The sequence below is a fragment of the Struthio camelus genome, chromosome 26 (genome assembly GCF_040807025.1).
Source record: "Struthio camelus isolate bStrCam1 chromosome 26, bStrCam1.hap1, whole genome shotgun sequence".
Taxonomy (NCBI): domain Eukaryota; kingdom Metazoa; phylum Chordata; class Aves; order Struthioniformes; family Struthionidae; genus Struthio; species Struthio camelus.
In genome coordinates, this window is record NC_090967.1 from 3,960,200 (window position 1) to 3,979,041 (window position 18,842).

General features: G+C 49.0%; 1 protein-coding gene and 1 long non-coding RNA gene across 3 annotated transcripts; one reads left to right on the top strand and one right to left on the bottom strand.

The window, feature by feature from the left end:
* The first annotated feature begins 389 nt into the window (after positions 1-389).
* ACER1 (alkaline ceramidase 1) lies at positions 390-12,324 on the top strand. Of its 2 annotated transcripts, none has more exons than XM_068919882.1 (7): positions 390-627; positions 2,563-2,666; positions 7,789-7,903; positions 8,278-8,416; positions 9,788-9,925; positions 10,533-10,670; positions 11,686-12,324. In XM_068919882.1, the coding sequence occupies exons 2-7, from the start codon at positions 2,574-2,576 to the stop codon at positions 11,852-11,854; spliced, it is 792 nt and encodes a 263-aa protein (XP_068775983.1). In that variant the 5' UTR covers positions 390-627; positions 2,563-2,573; the 3' UTR covers positions 11,855-12,324. The 2 variants fall into 2 exon arrangements, with proteins under 2 accessions (XP_068775983.1, XP_009665466.2); XM_009667171.2 differs by lacking the exon at positions 390-627 and adding an exon at positions 2,185-2,402 and having other exon boundaries at positions 11,686-12,323.
* Positions 12,238-17,204, bottom strand: LOC138062333 (uncharacterized). Its single transcript, XR_011136388.1, has 4 exons — positions 17,163-17,204; positions 15,638-15,737; positions 15,136-15,230; positions 12,238-14,229 (listed from the first exon to the last, which is right to left on the bottom strand). It is a non-coding gene; the product is annotated as an uncharacterized lncRNA (long non-coding RNA).
* Between the last annotated feature and the right edge of the window lie 1,638 nt (positions 17,205-18,842).

The window sequence follows — 18,842 nt, forward strand, 5'->3', positions numbered from 1 at the left end:
ATAACAAAAATAAAGCTAGAAGAAGTGTTATTTACTTCTGGTAATAAAATACCCGATAGCAGTTGGAAACAATCCGAAAAGTGGCTCAAATTTAACCCCTGAAAATGAGGCAGCATCAGCTTTTTGAGAGTTTTTTGGTGAAAACTGTTGTTCTTTAACCAGCTCTGCGAGGGAGGCTGTACGGATCAGTCCCTCCCCTGGGAAAAACAGGGCTAGGATTGGGGCGTGTGCGCGTGCGCAGGTAACCTGCCTTGGGGCACACTGATGATTTCAGGCTGCATTTCTACCCACTCTTCCAACCCTTCCAGCTCATGCTTCTCTGCCCTCCCTCTCGGCCCCTGCCCACCCAGCTGCATCAATATAAACCCTCCAGCCAATATGTTGCCTTTGGTGCCCGGGAAGGTTTGCCTGGAGGGTGCTCATGGCTCGTGCCTCATCTCCAAGTTTTCTCTAGAGACGGAGCAAGGGTACTGGCAGCGGCGGGTGGTGAGCTCACACCTTGGGCACTCCTTCAGAGCTAGAGCAGCAGGGCAGGTTACAGCTCCAGCTTTGCTAGAAATCTTGGAGATCCTGAAATTTTGCCTCTCCGCGTGGAAGCGGTGCTTGTCTGTCTCAAGGGACACGCAGGTAAGTGGGATGGGGATGAGAGGCGAGTAGCAGGCGGGTGGCCGCTGGGCGCTCCAGCTGCTGTTTCGATTTTTCTGTTCCCTTTTGCTTCTTCTGGCTTATGTCTTCTCCGTTCCTTACCTACCTCTTGACTGAAGTGTGTTCTTCTGGGATTATTCACCACCTTGGGTCTGATTCTTTTTTTTCACTGTGCAATCACTTGTATCACTGTGAAAGCATAATGCAGAGCATCAGGGAGCAGGAGGATCCATTTGGTGCAAATGAACATATGGAAACCCAGGATGAAGAAGCATCAGACCTCAAATCAATCTACGTACCATCTATTTTATATTTCTTCTGTAGCTGCAGTCTCACCTTCTTCGGGGAACCAGCCAGCCAGGATTGAAAAGAGGGCATCATTAGCTTGCAATTTAAAAAAAAAAAAAAAGCGATGGAGGTGTATCCACAAGTCAGTTTATCTGGTAAAAGCAAGAGGTAATAGAAGAGCTTATTTGTGTTAGTGTTACACTCTTGGGTTTTTCTCCCTTTGAACTTATTTTTGGGAAGAGAAGCAGAGGAAACCCTGGTTGCCTCACACCACTGCACACCTCCAGCCACCACTTGACTCAGCTGACAGCAGTGTAAACAACGACTTGACTGTTTCTTCACAGTAACACAATCAGCTGACGCATGATTTTAAGATAAATTTCCCTTCCCTCTGTTAGACTGAAAGCTGCAAGAGTTGTCAAAAAAAGAAATGTTTTCCAGCCCTTTCTGCTGGTGCCTCGGGAGCTCAGAGAGGCTATTGGAGTACTTGATGTCATCCGTGTGCCTGTTCATTTTTGTGGAGCTAGAGAAGCGCAGCCAGACTGGTTGGTTTAACACTGTCCAGGGACTTAGCTGCTCAGCTTCAGAGATTTTCTGTGGCTCTTGAGTACCAAGTATGCAGTTGCTAGGGGTTGGATCCATCTCTTTAGCTATCTATCTGCCTCTAAGATAGCTCCAGTTTCATGGATTTGAGACAAAATATGCCAACTAAGGGACCTGGTTGTAATTTTTACTTTTCGAAAGGAATAAAAGGGCTGTGAAATATTTGTGTCGAGGAGAGGGGAGTCTTTGGCATTGGGAAGAAAAACAGAGAGAACAGGTTAGATTCTTTTCTATCCCACTAGTAAACACAGCTTCTGTCACCATCAGACGCCAGGGTGGGGGATCTGGCGGTGAAGAGCCCACTCGAGATGTGAAGCTTTCGCTAGGGTGCTAGGACAGCGTTCACATGGGAGGTACATTCGAGGTGACATCCCTGCCGGCAGAGAGCCACGTCCCCAGGGCTCTGCTCCACTCCATCGGTCTCCAGTAACACCTAAGCTCTGCTCTGATGCTCCTGGGCTGAGTATAAGGCAAGCACCAGCCTTCAGGAGGATACTAAGAAAAGACTAATAAGAAAAGAGCCAATGAGCAATAAACCCAGCACAACTGTCCACTCCCAAAAGGTAGCTCACAGCCCTCAGAGCACAGGGAAGTCCTTTCTGCAGAAAGATCTGAGTCATAAAGTGAAGCGAAGGGAAACGACAGGGCGACAGGGACAGGGTTGAAATGGGGAAGCATCTTATGGCAGCGAGGATCCCCAAAGAGGGACATTAATGCCGTAGATGGGGCTGTGGTGACTGTACCCGCGCTCAGAGTTCAAGAACGTTTCCTGGGGTGATTTGTCACTCGTGACTCGTGGGGGAGCGAGGAGGAAATATTCTGCAAAACGATGCGCGCTGGAAAGAGGATGAGCTTTTCACAGCAGGGTAAGGATGTTGCGCTGGAGCAGGCTGGTGCAACACGGGTGTGCATGTGTGTGCAAGGGGCAGAAAGGCAGGCAGAATACGTTTCTCCCCTTTCCCTTGGGTGTGCAGCATGCGCCTCCCCCGGGTGCACAACTAACCCCTTTCTTTCCCTTTTGCAAAGGTTGCCCAACGATGCTGAGCATATTTTCCTACTTGAGCGCAGAAGTCGACTGGTGCGAAGGCAACTTTGAGCGCTCGACGATTATCGCGGAGTACTACAACACTGTGAGTGCTGGTGCATCCGAAGGGCAGGTTGGGCATGAAGGCAGCCGGCTCCTGGCACCCAAGAGCTGCTTTTGGGAAACGAGAGACAGGACAACCTTGTTTTCTCTCTTCCTGCTCATTCCTTTGAAACTTCCTGGTGTTGGAGGGTGTTTGCATGGGGAACCTTTTCTGAGTTTCAGGTAAATCATGGGACTTTTATTGCTTACCAGAACCCGTTGCTCACAAAACTAGCTGGGATCAAGGATACTTTTGGCATATATGGGACTAAGTTCCCACTAAGAAAACCCTGGCAGTGCTCCTTAGCCCAGATTTGTGAGATCCTGTTATACCAGTCCTGCAGCTCTCCTGCCAACTGGGGTAAGTCCCACGCGGGGCTCATATATTCCAGCTAAACGTACAGGAGTGGCAAAACTAGAGACAACACTTGCATGAACTTTCTCAGGCTGGCTGGGAATCCGGAACTCAAAAAGAGGAAAGTTGATGCATGAACTAATTTCACCTCGTACGATCCGCTTTGTAACTCAGACTCCATCCAGCTCCAGTCCCTTGAACGCAGCCTCCTGGCTCGAGTATGACCAGAGCCATCTGCTTCTGTCTACAGAGGACTCGGTAGATAGCCTGTCTCTGTGAGCGCGTCCTTCTACCTTAGTGCCATTAAAAGTTGGCACAGTCATGAGGCATGTGGATTTACAACTCTTCCAAAGGCCTTGTTTATGACTTTTAGCAATTACTGTCTAACACTGGAAGTTCTTGTTTCTCATGGAAATGTCTCTTCCTTTTCTTTTTTTTTAAAGCATTTCCTGCTTTTAATAAATTGCCCATAGTAACAATAATTCCCTCACTCAAGTCCTGCAGCTCGCTGGCTCTAATTGCCCTGCTGGTGTCTCAGAGGAGGGATGCTTGGGCTGTATTTAGTTATTTGAGAAGGGCACTTGGCCAAAATTAGCTGTCCTGCTCAGGAGAGGATGCGTGCTCCTGATCCAGGTAGCCACGTGCAAGAGCAGCACGCCTGATGCTGGTCTGAACCAAATCCTGCTTTCCTCTGGCACTCAACCAAACCTGTTGCACTGTTGCTCATTACCGGCCGTGTCTCCCTGCTGGATGGGCTCAGAGCCCCAGAGCAAGGAAGAACTGGCAAGGAGATACTGAAATCACTTCTTTGTGGATCAGCATCTCAAATGTAGCTGGAGACGTCCAGTGCCTCTGTGGTTTGGAGTCACACTGGCCACACTGGAGAGGGGCTGATTTCCACAAAGCGCACCAGGATCTGATTTGTTCCTAGACTGTCAAAGGGTTTAGCATCCTTAACACACCAAGAAGTGTCTTAGGAGCTTTCCAAAAGCTCTTACACATCTAACTTGCCTGTGTCATGCTGCTAGACACCAGGTGGCACGGCCAGATGCTTAACTGCCTTCCTTAGGACCCAAGGCCTCTGATTTCCATAAAACATTGACTCTTGCTGACTAGGTTACTTGTTGCACAGGCTTCTAAACTGCAGAGCTGGACTGGCCTGAAGGACAGTATTTCGGATATGATCCCAGCACTTCTGGTCTTCCTTTCTCTCCTCCATTCATTTCTTACCCATATTCAGATTGCCTCCTCTCTGTGGCAAACTTTCTGAGCCTTATCTTGTTGGCCTGCCCTGGGATTATCACATTAATATTGGCTTCAGTGCCAGTTTGCCAGAGTTTCAGACAATCTGGGAATCCAGCCAGTTCATCCCTAAGGCTCCTGCACCACTAAGTCAGCAGGGCTTCCTAATGGAGCATCCTCTTCAGCGTCTTCCTTCCAGCACTGCCTGGGGCTCGAGTCGAGTAGTTTTGTGCTAGCAGCAGCAACGCGCTCTGTGTCAGCAGTACTCGCTCTCGGCCCAGCTTGGGATGGATGCTTTTTATTAGAAATGAGCAGCAAGGGTATAAGCAGAGAATATAAACAATATCCCTAAGTACCTAATAATTAATACATGGTGGCTCATGGTGGTGCAGTTCAGCAACAAAGTGATAACTACTTATAGTGACTCAGTGGCCCAGAAATTTATTGTCTTCTGGCTGTTCATAGGAGAATAGGATTGTGCTACAGGGTCATCAGTCAGGGGCCTGTCTTTCTGCCATCATTTCTTTCCTGAAATGAGTGATCAGGATGCTGGTAATGACATCTAGATCCTTAGCAGTCCCTCTGGCAAAGCACTAGTAGCTCTGACGCTGCCGTCCATCCAGAACTCCCCAACATGTCCGTCAACTGGTAGAGATAAGCTCCACTGCAAGCTCAGATTAGCCAGATCTGCCCAGACAAGCACTCACTTTCACACTGTGTCGGAGTCACGGTGCAGTTAGCCCGGCCATCTGCATGGGCTCAGGAACCCCGCTGCATCACAGGCGCATCGCTCGCTCATGTGTCCAGAAATTCCCGCGCGGGAACAGGGCAGCTCCTTCTCCAGCACTTCAAAATCACTACACAAACAGCTGTTTCCTGCCCCAAAGCACTGGCATGATGCTGCCATGTCATGACACGCAGCCTCGTCTTCTGCTACACAGATCTGGCTATTAGGAACTTGCTGTACAGGTTGGGATAGCCTCTGAGATGTCTTTGGCCCTGGAGGCTCTTGTGTCAGCTAAACCTGGTTCGTTGGCCTTCAACTTAATGAATACACTCCAGGCCAATGAGGCTTTTAGAAATCTTTAATTGCAGAAAATATTTGTCTTGAGTAAGGACTCGCATTGTGCCTGGCTTGCTATTACACCGTTGTTGTGCTCACGCATCCAGTTAGAGTCTGAAAACCAGCATCTCCTGTCCAAATCCATATTGGAGGCCCGTTCTCACCTTGTCATGGATGGAGAAGCAAATTGGCTCTCTGCAGGTCTCTCCTTCCATCTTAGCCTGCAAAGTGCTGAGTTGCACAAGCCCTGGGGCCTTTCCCATGCTCCTGCTAATGCACTAGGATTAGAGCCATGTCCCTTATCCCAGTGTTGCTTTTCTCCTAGAAAGAGATCCCGGGATAAAGGGATCCCGTGGCAAATGGGAAAGCATGGGGCTGAGTCGCTCTCGCAGGTCGGTTTGTACTTTGGCTCCATCACCACTCTCTCATCTCCCAGAAATCCTGGGCAGAGGCAGCTGGCGCCTCCTGGCCAGCACAGCTCAGCCAGGTATATGCAGAAGCCAGGGGGCTAAGGCCGAGAAGAAAATCTGCAGAGCTTCCTAATGCGTGTACTGGGAGCAAAGCCCTTCCGACTGTGTTTGCAAAGGAGCTTGCCACGTGCTAAAGGGATGATTTAACACAGCACTTGCAAAATCAGGGCTTCTGTCCTGTCAGTGGTGAAGTCCCCTCATGGATGCAGTTTTGTAGTGGCTCAGCCCCTAAGCTCTGAGTTTGGCTGCTCTGCGCGGATTCATTCTGCAATCTCTGTTTCTGTTGGTGCTGTTCTCCTGATTATTCCTCCCCTCTGATATCTGATCTTGCATTTCTCATACCAACTTAATGAAGCGATAACATTGCTATCATGTAATTAATGACGCTGTTGCAATGCCCAGTGCAGCAGGGATTCAGACCTCTCTATATGCAATCTCAAACCCCCGCATTTCCTCACTTCTGACATGCATGCTGGCACATGCATGCTGTGGCCTTTTCTGCAAGCACTTCGCCTCTTCTTGCAATCCCTCCTTGTTTTCCAAAAGCCTCTTTTAACTATTTCACAGGGGAAAAAAAATGTTTGTACAAGTTGTTACTTTAATACATGGTTTGTTTTCTCGATCGTTTCAATTGTTCCTGAACTATTTGACCCTGAGTACGTGAGTAGGACCAGCACTTCCCTTTCCATAGGTGGAAAAGGAATATGCCTGGATTTGTCTCAAAGCACCTATAGAAAACCAATATGCTTGCTCTGAGAATTGCTGTTAATATGAGCATCAAGTTGTTTCATGGAAACCTTGGTGAAGTTCAAGATTAATCTCTGGGTATTAAAGGGAATAGAGGCGTTACATTGAGCATGACTTGTGTTTCCCTCTGGAATATGAGTGGGTGTGTTTCATATCTATGACAACATCCCTGTGATTTGCAGCTCTGTTACTGTAAGCTTAGATCCCAAGGGACCTCATAAGCCAAGCTTTGATTTTGCAATTGGCTTGTGTATGGAAAGGTCTGCTGAGGGGTGAGATTCCAGCTGTGGAGGTCAGATCCCAGGTTTGGGCCCTCATTTAGTACCTAGCTGGAAGATGAAAGGAAAACAATCATCAGGGGGAGATAAAGTCATCCTGGTAGTTTGCCAAATGGCATTTTAGCAGGTGGTTCTGCACTGCCCTAACAAAGCCCCAGAGAACTGCCTCGCAGCAGCAACTGGGCCCCGGCAGCAGCGACAGGCTGAGCTTCAGTACGATCCCCTCCTCACCCCAGCCAAACCAAAGTCTGCCAATGAAGCAGTTCGGTTGAACTGCAAAACAGGGCAGAATAATTACGCTGCATTCATTTGCAAAGTATGCTTAAAAGATGTTTATGACTTTACATAATTACTAATGTTCAGAGTACCTGCCCTTCCAGGCCAGATGGCTTTGCATGTGACACTACAGGATGTCACCTCCATTAAGTCCCCACCTACAACTGTCCTACTGATCCTGCTGCTCTCCACCACACCCACTCCCGGTTAACGATGGTTTTCCTAACTGTGGCTGCCTTGCTCCTCGTGCCCATCCAGCCCCTCGTGGGGGCTGGCTGCTGGCTGAAAGGGGCAAAAGCCAGTCAGGGAGTTTCTGGCAGGCCTGGCATGGCAGGAGAGGGAGAGGGTTGCAAACAGGAAAGCTTTGGCAATTTGCTTAAGGACACAAGCCAAAGATAAACCATCACCCGAGGGGAGCACGCTGTCTTACCTTGGACTCATTGGCCTGAGAGGCTGCTTATATGGAGAGCGCAGCTCCCTGAAGCCCTTGCTGCCACAGCAATAGCTATCCTTCCAGTTCCAGCCTCGAGAAACACCTTTGTCCTTCCTCCTGTGCCAAGAGTAATACCTGCCTTCATGTGGTTCTTTCCACTAGAGATCAGTATCCTCTTCGTGGAGAGAGATACTGAGGCATAAGGTGGGATGGGACTTGCCCAAGATCATGCAATAAGCTGAATGTGCCTCTTGTTTTTCAGATCAGCAATGTAAGCTTCTTTGTCCTTTCTCCTGCCCTGCTCTACCTGAACCGGCAGTACCGCCAGCAGCGTGCCTTGCCCTTGTATTTCGTCTCTGCCCTGCTCCTCTGTGTAGGTGAGTGCCAAGGTTGTGAGAAGACCAAACTGGTTGCCAGAGTACCCAGCTGTTCCTCTGCAGTACCTTTGGCTCTGGAGACTGGTTCAGTGGCCAAAGCACAGGAACAAGCTGGGGTGGGAAACAGGACACCATGTCTGTACGAAGCCCTGCAGCTCATGATTCTCAATGGCTAGGGCTGCACAGCTCCCAGCCCGGTAAATCTCTGTGGTGCTCTGTGGATTGACTCACTCAGGTCTGCATTAACTCCAGGGTCTGTGCCCTGCCCTTGAGGAAGGGAACATCCTCAGGAATTGCCCCCAAGAACTTCCTGGGCAAGATGGGCTTGCTCTATGACAGAACTTTGCTGACACAGTCTGCCTTGTTCCTTGCAGGTGTCTTCTCAATGTACTTTCACATGACCCTGAGCTACGTGGGGCAGCTCTTGGATGAGCTCTCCATCCTCTGGACATTGGCTGTGGCATATTCCTTTTGGTACCCAAAGGTTTACTTCCCCCGATGCATCAAGAACAGGTATAACTCAGAGAGACATGTGGTTGCAGGTAGCAAGGGGAGGGATGGGACTTTGACATTGACGCAGGTGATCCACAGAGTTCCCCCTATCCCAGCTAGCTGCCCTGCAATGGGTCACCCATGAGGTTACTGCAGTTTGCTCTGGGGCCAGATCCTCCATCACTCAGCACTAGACACGCTGACAGTGGAAGAGTAAGAAACTTCCTCTGAGGAGCACTCGGCTGAGCTCCTGTTGGCTGGAGCTACCAGTCTTTGCGAAGCTTATCAGGAAATTTTGCATGGAGAATTTCAAAGTCAGAGATTTGGGCATGTTGTTTCTTGCATGTGGTGTGGCTGGACTGGACAAACCTGTGGTTTGCCATGTCAGGAATGTGCGGACTGCTCATCTGTGTAAATTTGCCAAGGGGCTGGAAGTCCTGCTAGCCCTCAGGGAGAGCACAGAACCATCTGGGGAAGTGTGGGACCTGGGGGCTTCACATAGAGTAGGAAATTGAATGTTCCTGAGCACCAACATTCAATTACCTGTGCTGTCAAGTTGTCACAGCTTCCCCTGCCATCCATAGAGAGTTTTCCCTGAAGGCTGATGGGGTTTTCCCTAGGACAAGCTGGCCCAGCTTAACTCTCCCACATTGCAAAGGTTGTTTGCAGGGGGGCTGGCTGGGCTAGAGGAACTCAGCACAAAAGATGGGGAGACTGGGTGGGCATAAAGCAGCAGAAACAGGAACCCAGCGGGGCTTTGCTCAGAGGATGCTCACACCCTGGCAGGCTCGCCAGACCCCTCTGAGCCAGCCCAGCTAGGAGCCTTGCAAAGGCCTGCTCCAAGCCTGCGCTTCCCATGCCAAAGAGGAGGTCATCAGGAGTTCACTGTGGAGACATGGTTGGGGGAGGCAGGGAGTGGGGAAGGGACCTGAGAAGGGATTTGCATGTGAAAGGCCTCTTTAAGCTCTATTGTTGTTCAGTCAGCCCAAATCTGCATGTTTGCACTGCTGAAACCCCTGCCCACCGCTGCCAGGGCTCTTGCTCTGCAGTCCTTCCTTGCGCAAAGCTCCCATTGCCATGCTGTTCTTTGGCATCACCATGAAAGTGCCCGAGTTACCTTCTAGGTGATGTTCCCAGCTCTGCCACAGACTCACTGGGAGGCCTTTGGCAAAGCACTTTCCTGCTCAGTGCTCGATTAAAAGGGAACAGTTACCCCTGTCTTCCAGTCAGGACTACCACAGAGGCTGAGGTCAGCTGTGTGGGACAGATGGGAAGTGCTGGAGATGGGTTACCTCTCCCAGGCAATGAGCAGGACCTCTCCCATCACTATCCTGCACTACTGTGAAACCCTTGGGGCACTGATACTCACTCCCAACTCTGTCTTCTCTTTAGGAAGCACTTCCTGTGGTTGAGTGGTGTCATCACTGTGGTCAGTACCCTCATGTCCTTCATCAAACCGGCCTTCAATGCCTATGTGCTCAACTGCATCGCCTTCCACTTGCTTTACCTGACATGGCGAGAGCTGAAAAAGTAAGGAGGGGTCCGGGAAGGGCTATCTGCACATCCTGGCATGCTCACAACATGGCAGTAAGTCTGTACAGCTCCGTGCCCATCACTCAGTGAGGCCCAGGGCTTCATCAGACACATGTTGGGCCATCAACTCTGCAAAGAGCTGGGGTAGCCTGGGACAGATCTAGGAATGGGCACAGGCAGGACTGTGTGCAGTGGGATATGAGAAGGCCACTTGGCCCAGCTATCTCTCAGCATGAGGACAAGCCATGGGACAAGTTGGGACAAGTGTGTCTTATCCTCAGCTGCTATCTCTGCAGCTCCTTCCTCTTCATGTGGGCTTTGAGAACCAATGTGGGGTTGGGAGGAACCCACTAGGATGTGGGGAGAAGGCAGGAGGGGCCTCAGCATCTCTTAACATCATTCTGGCCCGGGGAAAGAGTCAGGAGCCCCTGACACACAGCCACGCTTCTCTGATCTTTGTGGTCCTGTGAATCCTTTCCAGTAGAAACTCAGTGGGTTTTGCCCTGTTGCACTAATAGCAGCAGACAGAAACTCACAGGCCCTCTTGAAAACTCACTTTCCTTCTAACATAATACCTCGCTCCCTCTGCACTCATGTCTTGCAGATGCAAAGACAAGCGGGTTCACCGGATGGCTGCAGTCATGGTCATGTGGTGGGGACTGGCCATCACCAGCTGGATAGCTGACAAGTGGCTCTGCAGCCTCTGGCAGACGATCAACTTCCCCTACTTCCACAGCTTCTGGTAAGGGCTGCAGCAGAGAGGCAGGAAGCCTTGCTCAGCCATTTGAGGAGTGGAAGGGCCACAGCTAAGGAGGGATGGCTGGACAGCCATGGTACTTGACAAGGGAGCAGATGCATCCTTGCCCAGTCCTCTCCCCCTTTCTTCTGTGACCACTGATGCTGCTCCTCACCCTGGCCTCAGCCCAAGGATTTGGACCTAATCACTGCTTAATATCCCTTACCTCCTCAGCACCAACCAAACGATGTTTTGCAAGCTGAATTGTTGTGAAATCACTCCTGTTAAGAATCTTGCTTTCAAAAGGTTGCATCTGCTCCCAGGAAGCTGTGTCATGAGAGCTGTGACTTGAGTTATTTTAATAACCAAACTGAAAGACAGTGATTTGCTTAAGCAAGACATTTCAGTGCCTAACCAAGTGCTGCTCTAAGTGCTACACACTAAGCACATCTCAGATTCATCCACACAAATCACTGGGATGATTGGGTTGCGGTTTAAGATACCCAAGGTCACAAGGTTATTGCTAGGAGAGGTGGAATGGGTGGTTTGCTTTGAGGTTTAAGTCCCCCTCTGTGTGTGGAATTGCCTCAGACATCCCTGTGCTCACCGGGCTCTTCTAGGATTTCCCCTTCGGCACAAACCTGCCAGGACTCATGCTCCCTGCAGCCCTTGTGCATCATGGGATCCGGATCTTTCCCTGTCACTCAAGTATCCCAGGATCCATTCCTCCCTCCACCCCATCACATGACCTGATACAGGGATCTGATGGAGGAACAGGGGGAACAGAGTCCCTTTGAACAGGGCTGGTGTCTTGAAAGCAGTAGATGACGTTGGCACAGCGTCCATGCATATTCATCCTTATGGCAAAGATGGCCTAGTGTGTGTCTAGTCTAGCTGAGCTCAACCCCGTACTGGCTCCAACCTCATGGCGATGATGCTGGCCACACACCATAGCAAAGTGCAGGACGGGTGGGTGGTTGAGTTACCCATCTCACATATGTCTTCTTGGATTCCTTGCCAGGCACGTGCTGATAGCCATATCTCTCCTCTACTGCTGCCCTCTGGTCATCTACTTCAACATCACCTACGAGATGCCATCGTTTAAGCCAAAGCTGGAATACTGGCCCAGCAACTCCTGGCCTGTTGTAGTGCCTTATGTTGCTCTGGAGCAACCCCACAAACAGTGCTAGAGCCAGCTGCCCTCAGGCATCTTTTGGGCACAGGGTGCGTGGTGCACACACGTGTATCTGCACGGGGAACACCTCAGCTGCGCACTTGCTCCTTGAACAAAGGCAATCTGGCTAGCAAATGGGTCAGGGAGTGGCCGAGGCCTCATGATGCTGGGCATGAAGCAGGGTGGCAGCCCCCAGCTGGCTGGAAGACTCTGCCCAGACCGACGTCAGGGAACGAAAGATCTCCTCCTCCAGCAGATCCCTACAGAGAAGGGGAGGGAAACGGTGCTGCTTTCATGTCTTCCTCATTAGTCAAGCTGTGGCACCCCTTGCTGACAAGGGCACAGCTGAGAAGACAGAAGCCAAAGTAGTGAGCCAAACTAGTGACAGCTAGGTTTTTTGGGGCTGCTGTAAATATTATTATTAATTTTATTTATTGATGTATGTGGTCTTGCTCTGGAGAGTCGTACATTAAAGCTATGGACACTAATTTGCAATGGGCCCCTTTCTTTCCCCTGACTGCACCATGACCCCTATTATCTGCCAGCCACTCAAATAGGGTGGCCAAAGCTCTCTCTGATCTTGGGAGAGCTATTTATAAAAATAAATCCTCCTGTGCTCAGAGGACAGTGATAGCCCAAAAGAGACTCTGCTGGCCTGGGTCCTGGGGTGCTCTACCTGCCACCTGGGTTCACACCAAGCTGCCAAGCTGCTAAATCTGCAAAAGACCATGCTCTAGTTTCCTCTCTCCTCCCCTTCCCTTCCCCCTCTGCTGCACCTCACCTTTCCATGTGCGTCTCCATCCCCTTTTTCACCCTGCAGTGATGATGGCCACGTATAACTTGGTGACTTCCCTGCTCATGGAAATGGCTGGCTGGTGGCAGAGAGTGAGAAAAGGAGCCAATGCATTAGCTAAATGCTTGGGGAGCTTTGGAAACACAGAGCAATAGAAGGCGTAAAGCCCCAGAAAAACATCAGCGTCATGCCATGGGCACGGAGCAATGCTTTCCGGGTTCTCCTCCCAGTGTGCCAAAGATGAAGGTGCTTCCACAGCCACAGGACGTTCTCAGAGCCTTGCTGCGTTATGATGACAAGTTGGACCATGCCAGGCATCCGTGTCCTTCCACGAGCAGCCAAGACGATCTCTGGAGAGCACCAACAGGCTGGCAGAGCTGCTGAGGATGGCTCCCTGCAACGCAGCCAGAACCAAGTAACGCAACCCCAGGGAACTGCAGGGTCTTTGGGCCCCTGCAAGTAAAGCAGAAGCAGAAGCACTTCGGGCTTAGCCCCTGTGGGAGAAGGTGCTGCACAGCCTGCCATGCAATGCCGGTGCTGTGGCCCTCCTGCAGCCACAGCTGCCTTGTGGGTCCCTCTGCAATGGTCCCCAGAGCCACTAGATGGCAAGTTTGGCTCATGAACCCCAAGCAATATTTCATCTTGGGAAAGGGATGCCTTGTGCAAGGGCTGAACCCCCAGGCCCAGTCCCTCTGCCTGCTCCATCCCTCGCACAGGGGACAGCCGACTGCACGGCCACTGGTGAAATGCCTGCACAAGACACAGGACAAGGGGGACTCAGTGCCCTGGCCTTTGTCTGCTCTTGTCTCCCCACGCCGGTGCCTGTCTCCTCTCTGTTCTCCTCTTTGTCTCTCCCACATGCCATCAGTCTTGCCTCTCCCTCTGTCACCCTGTCTCCCTTTCACTTATCCTCTCCGTTTCGCTCCCTCTTGCTCTCTCCCTCCCCGCTGCACCCCTTCCCCCGGCCCATCACATTCTTCTACAGCCTATTAATAACTTCTGGGCAATTGCACCGGGTCCCCGCTGGGTCCAGCCCCTCCATCGGCGCTGCCCTGCACAGCCACTGAGCGCGCCGGCAGCAAGTTCAAAAGTGCAGCAGGGCTTTCATATCCTTTCTCCCCTTCAGGGGGTGGAGGAGGCCGGCTAGCAAAGAAAGGCCTTGTTGCCAGGGAACCTGGCACAGGAAAAGGGGTCACCTTCACCTCCGCCAGGGCAGCCGGGGCCCTCCGGAGATGGACAGGTTCCAGCAGCCCTGAGAGCCGGGGATGCTGAGAGATGCCATGAACGGAAGGAGGCCGGGGTGAGGGCGCGGAGGGCTAATTGGCCGTCTCCAGCGAAGCAGCCGGTGTGATGCACTGCAGAGAAACCCAGAGGCAAAATTCCCTGTGTCTTATGGTAATAAGGGAGGTGTTCCAGGCGCCTCTGCGTTGAGAACAATGTTGCTGCAGTTGAGTGACTGTAACAGGCCCTGATGACAGCCAGGGCCGCGTTAAAAATGCCTATTCAAGCAGATCAAGACATTGAGAGGCCTCGTGGGGATCTGAAACCCTCAGGGATTTCTGGATGAAGCCAGAAGCTGAATCCCCAGCCCTGGGAACCTGCGGGGGGAAAAAAAAAAAAAGAGAAAAGAAAAGAAATCCACAAAGCAGCTTTAAAAGGACGGCAGCGCCTGAGGCAGGGCCTCCTGCTCCAAGCAGGGCTGTAGCCTGAGTGAGGGAAGCAGCCCCGGCATGGATACGTGACTGTGGTCTGGGCACGCCAGAGCTGTACAAAGTTATTTGAGGCTTGGGTGCCACCTCCAAAAGATCTCTGAGCTGCTGGGGATGCCCTATCCTTCCTGCAAGTGAGCCACGCTTCCAGCTTGCGGGGTGTAGATTGCACCGTAGAGCTGACAAAACACCCCACAAAAACAAGCGGGGCTGTCAAGCGGATGAGCCAGGGCTTTCCTACTGTGAGCTGAAAAAGATCCTGCAGTGACGGACCAGCACGCTAGAATGGTAAAGCTGGGAGCCCTCAGAGAACCAATGACAACTGTGGCCCCGTTTCAAACCCCCGAGGCCGTGGGGAGCTCTAACGGTACCTTCTGCATCGGGACCCTTAGACGTGCGTGTGCCTCTCCAGGCATAACCAGCCAGCTCATTCAGCAAAGTAAGCAAAACAGGAAAGCAGGCAGGGCAGGCAGAGCTGCAAACCCCCGCACTCAGGGATCTGAGCTAGAACTGATTAAAATTAAACCTTTCCTTTCCTTATTTTTGCCAGATGAGCTTTAACTCGGATCATTTCCCTGATTGGGTTCACCATGTGGCTGCCTAAACCACAAGAAAAGAGGCAAAAGAGGGAGCAGGAATGAGGAAGAGGACAGAGAGGCTGCTTCTTTCAACTGACGCCAGATTAAAGAGGTTGTGAAACAATGCCATCAGTTGAGTCTATCTGGTGCTATTGCAACACAAATGAAATAATATTGATAACACACCAATCTTGCAGGATCCAGGATTAACACTTACCTGTTCTGCCGCACTGAGTTGCCTCCTGCTGTTACAGATTTACACTGCAGGATTTGGCCCGCCGACTGGAAACTTTTCAAGGCAGAGTGATTTATCTGTAAAATACATTGCACATTCATGAACCTGCTAAATAATGCAGGAGTACTTAATAATAACCCAGCCCCTGCTTTTAACAATGCCAGGAGAAGAAATTATTTCACTGGAGAGTCTCTTATGCCTTTTGCAAAAAATCTCTATTTGTTAACTGTCTCAAAGGGCAAGGAAGATGATAGTTCTGTAACATACAACGAACGTCGCTAAGTCTCGGGATTTTACTGCAAGCCTGGCAATCTTTATGATTGATTTAAAGAACCAATTTCTGGAGTCATGTTAAAAAAACATCAATTCAGCTTTGATTTTTTTCAGTTTCAATCTCTTAGGTCTGCAGTGAAAATCTTGAAACCACGAATGCAAAGGGCTGAGAAACTCAGGAAGCAGATAGATAAACTCCAAATATCATTACCTTCAGAAGTCGTCCTTTCAATTCTCAGCGCTACTTTTGAGGTTTGACCCAGGATTTGCAACTCAGGGGTTGGCAATCTGTTACACACACCTTGCAACTGCTAGGAAAGAAGAGGTTTAATTTTTGTTACTGTTTTACCCACATCCTTGTTATCCACATTTCATATAGGACAAAATTAGCTGTAGGGTCATTTAAAAAAATGCCAGAATTGTCCAGACTGACAAATCATTCCAGATGATTTTGCTGGACCGATGAAAGGTATCAGGTCCTTATTAGCTGGAAGCTGCATTTCAGCAAACACTCTGTCATCATGTTTGCAGCGGTCAGGGTCTTGAAGGTGCCTGCCTATGCCTTACTGTATGTGCTCACACGGTGGATGCACACATGATCAGGGACGGTTTTGACCAACCAGCCTAGAGGAGATGTGGGTAAAAGTTGCTTCTTAATAAGGAGGAGCATGGCTGCTACCTGGCCAAATATACAAGTTGACAGAAATATTTTTGATCAAAAACTTAAATGATTTTTTCAATCATTTTTATAAACCTTTATGAATTAGTTTCACTTGGGAACACACTTTCACTGCTCTTTCTGGAAGAAAAACAAGCAATTCATATTTGTGGTTCAAATAACTTCAATTCTCTAGTAATGGTTGCTATCAAAATACCTAAAATTGATGGATTAATTTTTCTGTGCCTTCACATTACATTTCAGAACATTGGTTCAATTAGGACTGTTCTCTACCTTTTTTACACAGTTTCTATGAACATTCAGTCACTTAGGTCCCAATTCATGAGCACACTTAACATGTTTTTCTAAACATGCATTTAAGTGTTGAACTGAATTAGGTTATTCTTCTGAACTGGCACGTTTAATCTCACTAGCACAAATATTTAACAAAAGGCAAAGATACCTCAAATGCTGAAGTATTCACCGAAAGCAACATTCAGTTGTGCACTGAGTTATAAAATTCACAGTCTGCAATTGATGCTGCATTGATTTAGATAGGTCTTCCATAAGAGACCAGATGTCTCTGCTCACTAAAATGGTTAAGCATATGTTTAATTTTAAGAATATGAATATTTCCATTGGTATCAATGGCACTTGCTTACACTTAAGAATATATTTGGCTGGGCTGGAGCCCAGAAATAGTGTCATGTAATGCCAATAAAGTGCAAACTGTAATATTTCTCTAAGTGCTTTCTGGGATCAATCTAAAAATTAATCAATGAAGAACTGTAATGTGAAAATGTAAAAATTAATATACGTGAGATTTTGCTGTTTACTATTCTAATACTGCCAAGAATTAACATCCACCAGCGCACTGCCAAGTGAAATCAAAAGCAAATCTGTGCAGAGCAAAAATGGCAACAAGTTGAATTTGTTATTCATCGTGAATCATCCCATCCCAGACTTCAAGATTTACTAATGTAACATTAAATAACATTTACCATCCTGACAGAAAGACATACATAGAGATCAAGGACGGGATCCGATCCCATTTGTACCACTTCTAATGTGGACTAACCTCATTCAGCCCAGAGGATCAGTCCAGTCCTATGTGGATGCCTGAAAGAGAGAACAGAATCTGCTCCGTAACCCTCGGTACAGCAGGGAAGGTCCTTGAGCAAGGGTAACTTGATCAAAATATCATAGCACAAAGGATTATAAAAAGAAATTTCCACTCCTGCTTACTGTGCCTTACAAGACCCCAGGATTACCCTCTTACGAGTCAATGATACTTTCCAGGCACAATACATTCTAGGTATTTAAATTTTTTCTCATAACTTCACTCATCACCAGCCCAACAGTACTGCTGTTGCCAGTGACCCACATGGACTTGGGACATACTCCTTTTTCCCCTATGATGGTATTGTAACATAAGCAGCTATATATCCATATGCAAATGATTGCTGTTTTCAAGCTGTTCATGAGTGACCTAATACACTGCCCATACGGTAGAGTAATATGTTTTCCACATATGTCAGATGTTTCATGACACATTTCATGCATATATTTAAAATAGATAACACAGCATATAAAAATACACAGGCAATGAAAGAAAATGCCCTGCATCTGCAATGTTTACATAATGCATTTCAAAACTGCATGAAATGTGTCCAAACCGATTGTATTCTTCATCTATCTAAAATACTGATGGCATAAAAAACGTATGTATAATGGATTCATTCATGAACATGTATTATACGCCTCATACCGATGCCGGAGTAACAAAGGGAAGGAATTTGTTACAGCTCTGCCTAGAGAGAGGTTTTTCTGTGTCATACTGCAACCACTTCACAGTGTAGCTACAGAGATTTGCAAGTCAGTTCTCCCCGTCTTGGTTAAAATGGTATTTGCTGCACGTGTACGTTGCTTTATATTCCAACCTGTCTCCCTTGCAATTGCTATGCCTGGGCCTTTATGCAACAAAACTGAGCTCCAAGGCATTTGAGATATGCCAGGATATGGCTTTGCTGCAGTCAGACCGACGAGTGTCACACAGGTAGCTACATCATCGACAGCAATTAAATTGCAGTGGTATAAATTTCAGCATCCTAGGCTAGCCCAGTTCCCTGAGTCACTGGCAAGTTCGCGTAGCCCATACTGCAGCGTACTCAAATGCTATTGTACCTGAGCTAGCTAGATTAGAGCTGGTTTGCATACATCTACATACGTTGCAACCCCCCCTTCAGCTGCTCTGTAGACAGGTGAAAGCCACGAGGAAGCTCTAAGCTGTTCTTCTGGAGTCTGTCCTGACAGTAGCTGACCCAGAAGCCACAAAAATCAGGAACTGCCATTAATTTGAATGTCACAGGCTCTGAAATGCTGCTCCTCCAGCTCTAGGTTGCCTCACAGTCTGCTCTGAGTGCAGAGAGGATCAGACCGTGAGGCTGGGTATCTGCTGATGTCAGAAACGGCCAGTTGATCTGAAAACTACCAAGTGGGACTACTGGGGCTGGAAAGAGCAGAAACACCAGTCCCCAAAAGGAGAAGGCACCACACGATGCGAGCCAGCGCTCAGGACGCTCAGAAACACGACAAACAGAAGTGTAGGGCTGCAGCACTGCTACGTGCCAGAGCCCTGGGAAACTCCAGACACTGGGAGTGCCTTGGCCATGGGCAGGCTATATCCCAGACAATGTATTTGTCTGGGATAGTAATTCCTGCCCCATTCTTTTGCACTCTCTTTTCAATTCAGAAAACA